This window comes from Lipotes vexillifer, unplaced genomic scaffold (genome assembly GCF_000442215.2).
Source record: "Lipotes vexillifer unplaced genomic scaffold, Lipotes_vexillifer_v1.1 scaffold691, whole genome shotgun sequence".
In the NCBI taxonomy this organism is placed as follows: Eukaryota; Metazoa; Chordata; class Mammalia; order Artiodactyla; family Lipotidae; genus Lipotes; species Lipotes vexillifer.
This window is the reverse complement of record NW_006788040.1, coordinates 3,901,736-3,911,038: the sequence shown is the minus strand read 5'-3', so window position 1 is coordinate 3,911,038 and position 9,303 is coordinate 3,901,736. Positions and strand designations below refer to the sequence as shown.

The 9,303-nt window shown below is 61.1% G+C and overlaps 1 protein-coding gene across 1 annotated transcript in view; it reads right to left on the bottom strand.

The window, feature by feature from the left end:
- Window positions 1-1,069: 1,069 nt before the first annotated feature.
- CABP7 (calcium binding protein 7) overlaps window positions 1,070-9,303 on the bottom strand; it is a 9,118-nt gene continuing 884 nt past the window's right edge. Inside the window, exons 2-5 of the mRNA XM_007461177.1 lie at window positions 2,789-2,932; window positions 1,876-1,988; window positions 1,422-1,575; window positions 1,070-1,197 (exon numbers count right to left, since the gene is read on the bottom strand). Coding sequence (XP_007461239.1) covers window positions 1,070-1,197; window positions 1,422-1,575; window positions 1,876-1,988; window positions 2,789-2,932 — 539 coding nt within the window. The remainder of the gene's footprint in view (window positions 1,198-1,421; window positions 1,576-1,875; window positions 1,989-2,788; window positions 2,933-9,303) is intronic.

Here is a 9,303-nt window from a genome sequence, read left to right as displayed (position 1 = left end):
GCTGAGCCGGTGCCCGACCGTGAGGCGGCACAGCTCGGGCAGGGATGGGAGCTGGGTCTCCAGCCTGGATGGTCTGGAGAAGTGGGCGACCCAGGAGGATGGGCCCTGAGCTTGGGAGAGTGGCCTGGCTGAACTTCCTGGCACTGACACCAGGGGTGGCTTCTGCCCTGGAGGAGCCCCGCAGTCGGTAGGGAGACCACATAGGCTGCTCAGGGGATTCGCAGCCTCTGGGCCCCAGCTCTGCTTCCTGCCTCCACTGCACTCCACTGTGCTGGGGTGCTCATGGGCAATGTGGCCCTCAGGTCACTGGGCCTCTGGTGGGGGGCCCAATGGATGAGGTGGCAGCTGGGCCACCTCAGATGCTCCATCTTCTGTGAGCTTCTGCCCTGCCTAAAAATCACCATTGATGGGGGAACTGGGGCCAAATCTGGGAGCCCTCTGAGCCTCAGGGTCCTCATCTTTGAAACGGGCTGATTCTCTAGCCCTAGTGGGTGTGTGGAGGAGGGCTGGGTTTGAGTCTAAGGAAGGTCAGAGGAAGGGACTCAGCAGAAGGCTGGGGGCTTCCCCAGGCCATGCCAGGGAGAAGGGCCCAGGAGACCCAGCCTCATGTTGCCCTCCAGGAGCAGGCTTTCTGTCCCCTGCACTCCCCTCCATGGCCCTGGGCAGACCTGAGGGACCAGGGTTGGGTTGGCTATGTGGCCCTGGGCACACAATGCCTCCTCCTGCCCAAGGGACCTGCAGCTACTGGGCCCTGTATAAATTCCTCCTTAATTTCCCAGGAGCCCCTGCACAGCGAGAAAAGTTAGTGCTACATACAGGCCAGGGTGGGGCAGGGCAGGGTGCAGGCAGGGCCAGGTCCGTCCTCAGAGCCACCACCAGGCCCTCTGCAGCTGGGCCACAGCTCCATGCAAGGCCTGTGGGGCGGGCGGGGTGGTGCCGCTGGATGCCCAGGCCCTGAAGTACACGTGGTGGTGGCCCAGGGAGTTGGTGGAGGGAGAGGACTGCGGGCGGCGGTGGGTGTGGAGGGGGCCCCACGCACCATGTGCCCCATGGGGCACCCAGGTGGCGCCTATTTCATGCCGCTGCGCAGCACCTGGTTGGCTGCGATGAGCATGACGCTGATGATGAAGGCGATGGCGAAGGCGCAGATCAGGCTCTTGCGCACGCACGTCTGACGGATCTGCTGGTTGGAGCAGGCTGTGGCCGCCCACCGCCGGGGAGCACCAAAGAGAGAAGGGGACAGCCAAGTGACGGACTCAGGAGCTGCCTGCCCTTCTGCACATGGGCTCGTCCCGCGGGGCACACGGGGACGCAAGGTTTGGGGCAGGCAAGGAGGCCCCCAGCCCCCCTCTGCAAGCCCCTCGTTCCTCCCCTGCCCGAGCAGTTGGCCAGCCTCTGGGGTCCCGGGGTGGGTCACTCACTCTCCACGTCCACGGGGCACTCCTCCGCTGTGCCTAGGTGGCTCTCCTCCTCCGTCATGATGATGTTCTCAATATCCTTCATGGACAGGTGCTCACAGAAGGTGTCGTAGAGCAGCCGCTTCAGCTCGTCCACGGTCAGCTTTTGCATGTCACACTTGGGTGGGGGGAGACACAGCGCTCTGGCCACCAGCACCACCACGGTCCCCCCCCACCCAGCACCTGCAGCCACACAAGCCAGCAACAAGCCTCCAGATTCTGAAGGCCTGGGAACCACTCACTCCATTCTCTGAGTCCTTGACCAACACCAGCCTCCCCAGGGAACCCCATGGCCCGCTGGGAGATAAGACGTCCAGTGGACACTCCCCCCCTTTATGGTGTGGGCCCGACCCTTTGCTGGCCCAGTAGAACCCTTCACTGTGCACACAGCCCTGGGTCCCAATCAGCCAGGGAATACCTTCCAGAAGACGGTGTCGAAGTCAGTGCCGTGGAATTTCTCTGGGATCCCTGAGGTGGAGAGCTTGGGTCCCAGGAGGGTCACAAACTCCTCGAAGTCCACTTGGCCATCACCTAGAGCAGGCACAGTTCCAATCAGCTGGTGAGGCTGCACCTGGGCACCTTGGGCCACCATGGGACCTCAGGCAGGTCCCCTCCTCAGAGCCTGATGTTGCCAGTCTCTGGGCTGATGCTGAAGCCACCGAGTGTGCTGAGGCCCCACCTGACAAGGTGGGGAGTGGCGGGGGGCGCGCAGCAGGTGGGCCCTGAGCAGGCCTTGCGTGTGGGAGACACGTTTCCCTCTGAACCCTACATGGCCTCCCAGCACCCTGCTGCTGTTCTAGAGCAGGTGTGGGGCCGGACATCCTCCCCACCACACAGACCGGAAATGAAGCTCAGGATGGGGGACCGCCTGCCCAGGTCATCACCTGCTCTCTGGATGGAGATGAGGTGGGGGAGGCAGCCAGAGGAGGATGAGCGGAGGGCACTGGGCATTACTGGTTCTTATGAGTTTTTCCTTGATTAAATGCCAGGTGGCAAATATTTATAACTAAATTGATTTTTTATTTTTGGTGATGGGAAGTGGGGTATTTAGTATACCTGTTCTGCCTTCCTGTACTTTAAAAATTTCTTGGAACACAGAGTGAGAGGGGCAGAATCTCCAACCTTTGGGTATGGCTGGGGCTGTCACACTCTCTCTAGCCTCAATTCTCCAGGCTGAGAAATGGGGCCAGACCTGACTGCAAACCCAAGCCATGGGCTTGGAAGGCTGGCTGGGAGTGGGTAGAGTGAGAGGCCCCCTATGGGCTCAGGCCCCAGACTTGCCCCCCACCACCAGGTAAGGGGTGAGGAAACAGCCAGAGGGCAGGGCTCACCGTCCATGTCCAGCCGCTGGATGATAACCTCCAGCTCCACCTCGTTGGGCATGTATCCCAGGGAGCGCATGGCCATGCCCAGCTCCTGCTTGGAGATGAAGCCATTGCCATCGCGGTCGAAGACTTTGAAGGCCTCTCGGATCTCTGTGGGAGTAGCAGAGCAGGTCAAGACCTCACTCCTGTCCCTGACAGCCCACTCCCCAGACCTCCAGGATCCCAGATGCCACATCCTGAGACTGGGATAGAGAATCCCCCCTTCCCCTCTAGAGCCCGAAAGTCTGGTCAGAGAGAACTGGCAGGTGGCTCAAGAGTCCACTACAGCGCTGCCTCCCTGGAGCTCAGGGCAGGCCAAGCAGGCAGCAAAGATGCCCAGGCCCCGCGGCAGTGACAAGACCGCCCCGGGGGTCTCTGGCTCCGAGTCCCAGGCTCCCACAGCCTCTCCAGACGTGCTCACGACGACCCCATGTGGCCGGTACCACGGGTCCCACGGTGCAGGGGAGGACGCCGGGCTAGGCAGCCGGTCTTCTGTGAGCTGCCAAAGGCTTCCCTGCCCAACCCCACCCTCCATCCCCCTCCCATCATCCCCCTCGCACTTCCTCCCCAGGCTCAGCTCCTTAATACTGGCCAGCACTCATTAATGGCGGATCCGGGCTAATGGGCTGACAGCTCAGTGCAGACTGCCTCCCAGATGGAGCCCAAGGTTTGAGGGAAGAGAGAGGATGGATGGAGCAGCCCCAGGCCAGCTCAGGTGCGGGGGGTCACTCCCCCCGCATTGTATGGAGGGGGAGACAGGCCTGAGGACCTGGGTGACTCAGGGGTGGGAAGCAAGGCACTGGACTGAGAGCCTGGGAGCAAGCAACCCAGTGAGTGACCTTGGGCCAGCCTCAGTCTTACCCACAGTAAAATGGGTGGTAATGGTGTAAGGATGAAAGGGTTTTACCAAGGACATCCAGGAACTGTTGAGGGTTGAAGGGTCCTAACCTCTCCCCAGTTCACCCTTTTTTCACCTCTGTTTCTCTGTTTGCTGTCCCTTCATTGTTACTCAGCCCAAGAAGGGTCCTACAGAACATTTCCCGTTGATGGGGAGTGAATTTCAACCCACTCCCACCCTCTCTGCTCCAGCTCCCGGGGGTCCCCTTGTTCAATTTGCAGGCAGAGGTGAGCTCGCGAGCGTGCGTGCAAGCGTGCGTGCGAGCGTGTATGCGAGTATTTGGAAGGAGAGACAGATGAGATGCTCCACGCTGCCTGCCTGGAAAATGAGGCCCAGAGAGGCTAGGTGGCCAGTGTGGGGTCAGGGCTGTTTCTGGTGAGGGCAGGAGTTAGGCTGGCCCAGGCCTGGTCTAGAGGGTCTGTGAGCCCCTGAAACTGACTGTGGGATCCTGCACCTTGGGGTCATCCCCTGATTCTGCTGGACCCACTATAGCCCAGAGAGGGTGGCCATGTGTCCCAAGCCACACGGCAAGGTGGCTTGGGCTGAAGCCCCAAACTTCATCAGGCTCTTCCCACCTGGCATCTGTAGCCAATGCCTGGAGGTTCCAGTTGACATGCAGGCCAAGACAGAGTCAGTGGGCCACACCTGAGTTGCCTAGGCCCCCAGACCCTCTGACTCTGGACTACCCCCTACCCATCCCAGGCAGGTCCTGAGAACCTGGTCTCCTAACCAGTGGCCCCTTGGCCAGGAAAGCAGCTGGGAAGGGAGATCTGGGCCAGGCCCAGAGGCTTCTATAAACCCTGGACTCTGGGAACTCCAGGCCAACTCCCACCTGAATTTTCCAGGGCCACGGAAGAGGTAGTGAGCTCCCCATCCCCAGAGGTGTGTGAGCAGAGGCCCAGCAGTTACGGAGGCTGCTGAGGGAATTCCAATCATCTGGGAGTCTTTGGGTTCAGAGGAGGGCACTGACCATGCAGCCAGGCACACCCTCTGCCCAGCCCTCCACACACACACTTAGGTTTCTGGCTGGCACTGTTGGCCTCCTGACCCAGCCACGGGCTCTGCCCACCTCAGTCATGGTGGGCACCAGGGCTGCTCCACCTCCAGGCCTTTGAATATGAGGCTCCTTTTGCTTGGAATGCTCTTCCCTTAACCATGGTGAATTCTGATACATCCCTGGTTCCCAGCGTGGATGGCATCACCTCCCTGGAACCCCCCCTGCCCCCCCAGCTGACTCTGGCCCTCCTCTGGGTTCCCACAGACCCCACTCTTCCCCCAAGGATTCCTTCCTGACCACACCAGATTGTGAACTATGAGACGCCATGAGAGCAGGAGCCAGGTCAGTCTTGTTCACCGCTGTGTCCCCGCTACCTGGAACAGTGCCTGTCATTCAAGCATAACCATTTGCTAATAAGTGGTTAAGTGAATGAATGACTGATTCGGGGAGCCCACCCATCTGGAGCACACACACAAAGGAGCTGACTAGAAGTTCATGCTCCACTTGGTGTGGGGTCATCACTCAGAGCCCATTTACTCTTAGTTTACAAATGATCCTAGTAAGGGCAAGCGTTTGCTTTCTACTCCCCAAGCAGGCAAGAAGCAGGAAGAGAGGGATGCTGCTTGTCCCCTCGTGCAGTCCCTAAGGATCCCCTCACTCCATGGGCCACCCAGAGGAGGGGGATCAAGCCGAAGTCAGGGGTGGGGGAACCATCCTCAGACCCACCCAGGTCAGGGGCTGGTTTGGGGAACCCAAGGCAGGCACCCCATCCTTCTGGGTCCTTGGTCGGGAGAGCTCAGGGTGGGATGGCAAAACCCTGGACCCACAGTGGGGCTGCAGTGGGTGCTGGCTCTCTACGCTACAGTGAATTGGGGTCCAGGCTGTCCCTCCCACACTGACAGGGGCCAGGTGTGGCTCCCAGAGCCCAGGGCTGCTTCAACTGGAGCCCCTGATCTCCTTCTAAAAGTCCTGAGAAAATGCAAAGGAGACAGTGGAGGGCAGGTGAATCTTGGGGTCCATGGGCAGGCGACAGGCCCAGGGGCAGCCCTTTCTCAGGCAGGACTAACCTTCCAAGACCACTAGATCAATCCAAAGACCGCCACCTCCTCATTCATGTGTCGCCTCAGCCACTCCTCCCTGGCACGCCTGGCTCACACCTCAGTCTTACTCTGTGTTCTCGGCCCTTGCTCAGAGCTGTGACCCAGGACCAGCTGATTTCTGAGGCCAAGTTCAGGGATCACCTTCTCGGCCAGAGAATCAGCACTAAGTCACACAGATTCAGGGTCAGATCCCAGCTCTCCCAAATCCTGGTCGGGTGCCTTTGAGTGGGTGTTTGCTCACCTGTACAATGGGGCTGCGGAAATGACTAAATAAGAAAATCAAGCATGTAAGTGCTTGGCTGGGGCTGGGCCTGGCTCAGAACAGGATGCTATAAATCAGAACATCCCAGACATTCTGGCAGAGCCGGAAGGAGAGGGAGGACTAAGGGAGCTTCAAGCACCAGGCCGGCCTTCCTGTTTGCTGGTGCCAAGACTCGGGGGCCTGGGCTTGGAGTCTGGCTTTGCCACTCAGCAGCCGAGTGACCTCCCTCTCTGAACCTCAAGAGCCTCGCCTGTGAGATGGGAACGTGACTCTTGCCCCATCTCTGAAGCCTGGACTCTGCTGGGGGCTCCCAGAGTGGGGTGGGTGTCCTGTTGCTGCTGCCGCCATCAGCACATCCCAGCTGGGCACGTTCCCCCGAAAGCCTCGCTCTGTTCGCTCCCCACGAGGCCAGGGAAAGCCTGCCGTGCTCCACGTTGGCATGGGGAAGCCTGGCCCAGGCAAGGGCTGGCAGGGCCTCTGGGTTTCCGGGCCGACACTGGTCCCTACCTGCCACCTCCAGCCTGACGCCCTCAATCCCCTCCCCGGCCCGAGGAGCTGCGTCAGGGCCTGAGTCCCCAACCGCCCCCAAGGGATGCCAGCACTGTCAGGGAGCCAGAGTCCAGAGAGGGGGTGCGTGGGCTGGAGGTCACTTTGAGGGGGGCAGTGTCTGTCCTCTGCAGCGACAACCACTCTCCGCGGCATTGGCCCCACGCCCCAGCACTTTGGCCTCCCTGAGATTCCAGCCTGACAGAGACGGCTGCTGGGCTTGCAGAGAAAAGGGACAGGAAAAGGGACTCCTCTGCCCGCCCCGTACCTCGAACGCCCCCGTTTGGCCACTCTCATTGCAGGCTCCACCATCTGACTGAGCAGGTCAAGTGCCAAGCCCAGACCTCTGCCCTGGTGGTTGTCTGCCTGTCCGTCTGTCTTCCTCCTCCCCTCTCAGAGGGAGGGCCAGTCTAGGGCTTGCAGCTGCCCCAATTCCCACCCTTAGGTGCTCAAGCCCGTCGATGCCATTGGGGTCAGCCTCAGCACTGCCACAGGCCAGAGGAGCTCTGCTGTGTGCATCTCAGGGAGAATCTGGGAGATCCTGTACCTCCGCCTCAAGGGAGGCTGGGGACCCAGACCAGCTCTGCCCAGCCACGTCTACCCTGCCAACTGCCATCCAGGGGTCCCCAGGTGCCTCTGCCAGACCTTCAAGGCCATTTCCACCCACCCTCTCCCCCAGCCTGCCTTTCTGGCCTGGCCCCCCTGCATACCCCGTGTTCCTTCCTCATGGGCCTGCCTTTCTGGCCTGGCCCCCCTGCATACCCCGTGTTCCTTCCTCATGGGCCTTCCCCGACCCCCACCCCTCAGCCTCCCTGCTGCTGCGTCCCGGTCCCCGAGTCCCCACTGCATGCCAGGCCCTGTGCTGAGCACTTTCATCACATCCTCTGTCACTGGCAGCCCTGGGGAGGGGCAATGTCAACCCCCTTTTACAGATGGAGAAACCGAGGCAAGAGAGGCAAGTGATTGCCCAAGGTCACTCCATAAATTGAGGGAGCAGAGAACTCGAACCCACCACTGCTTGGCTAGGAAGCCCTCACCTTAACCGGTGCTCTCCACCTCCCTCCCTAGTCCTCCTCCCCCCTTGGACTAACCACCCCCTGGATTTCTGCGGGCAGGCACGTACCGTCTGTAGCATTTCATCCCAAGCTACCGGGTTCCCTCTCCTCGGCATGTGTGGCTCCCCCAGTGATGGGCATCCTCCCAGCAAAGAGCCTGGGTCTTACCCACACTACCCTGGGGCGGGAGCACTGATGAGGCACTGGGGAGGTGGAGGGGGCAGAGGGGGGATCTCAGCTGTGGATGGTCACCCTTCCCACCCACCCCTGGCACTCAAGGCCCACTGGGGCCTGCAGAGACTTGGTCTCCTAGGAGAAGGGCTTCCAGAGTGCCTGCAGCCAACAGGGGGGGCCGATCACAGAGGACTTCCTGTCTTCATCCATGGCTGCCCGCAGGCCGGGAGCAGGGCTGGGGCCACCAGGCATCTGCTTGCTCCATGACGCCCCCCGCCCGCCCCAGGGAGGGCTCTGTCCTTCAGATGCCCCCTGTGCCAGGTCCTTCTTCTTCACAGGGCCCAGGAGAAGTGGCAGGAGAGAAGCAGGGGGTGCGTTTTGGTGTGGCTGGTGACTAACGTTCCTGGGCTCCTGCCAGCATGTCCGCCATGCGGTCCAAGGGGAGCCTGCGGCCTCTTTGCCCCTGCACTGCCCGCCCTGTGCCCTGCTCACCCCTGCACCCCAGCCTCCTCAGCTTCTCCCCTTCCTTGGGGTCTGTACTCCAGGGTTGGGAGATCAGGAGAGGGACCGCTGAGGCCCATAGCACGGCTGCCAGCGTCATGGCGGGGTGCTGGGAGCAAGGGGAGGGAATGAGGGGAAAGCTGCCGGTGTAGGGGGACAATGTTCACCCCTGCCCGCGTGGCCAGGAGGAAGGTGTGGATGAGGGTCTGTGGAGGGGAAACTGGTAAGAGGTTTGCGTTGGCCCAGGGCAGGAGAAGACAGTGTCAGGGAAGAGAAGCCTATGCCCCATCCCCGCCCTCTTGTCCCTCATCATACTCCCTCCTTTTCCCAGGCCCTGGATGAGACTTTTTGTTCCTGGGCTTCGGCCCAGACAGGGCAGGGACTTGGGCTTTGAAATTCAAGGCCAGAGACCCAGTAGCGGCACCCATCCATCTGTCCTGCCCGCCTCAAACATCAGGCTCCATTTCCATGGCTCTCCCAACCTCTGGAGGCTTTTGGGGGGACTTGCTGAGAAGCAGGCAGCTCATAGTCTGTGGTGCAGTGCGGGGGTGGGGGTGGGGTGGGGTGGGGGTAGCTGCCTTCTCCCCTTGATCTTGCCCCTGATCCCGTGTGACTCCCCGAGGATCTGCTCCCTCCAGGGCTGGGGGATGAGGCTGGATCTCTCTCCATGGCTTGTGCTCCCACCATCATCCCTGACTGCGCTGGTGTCTCAGCTGCACCCCCCAAAGGCCCTGTTGAGTCCCAGATCGCAGAGACCCCTGGACCTAAGGTACCTGAAGAGAGGCCCAGCTTCTGGGTGATCGCAGCCCCTCCCCCAACAGCAGACAAGCAGATCCCAGGGGGCCAAGACTCCCATCAGCCTAGAGCCCCTCACTCCACTCCATATGGGACCCCAGGAGGTCTGGGGGGAGGGAAAACCTGAGCACCTGTCCTTAGCCCAGTAGGGAAA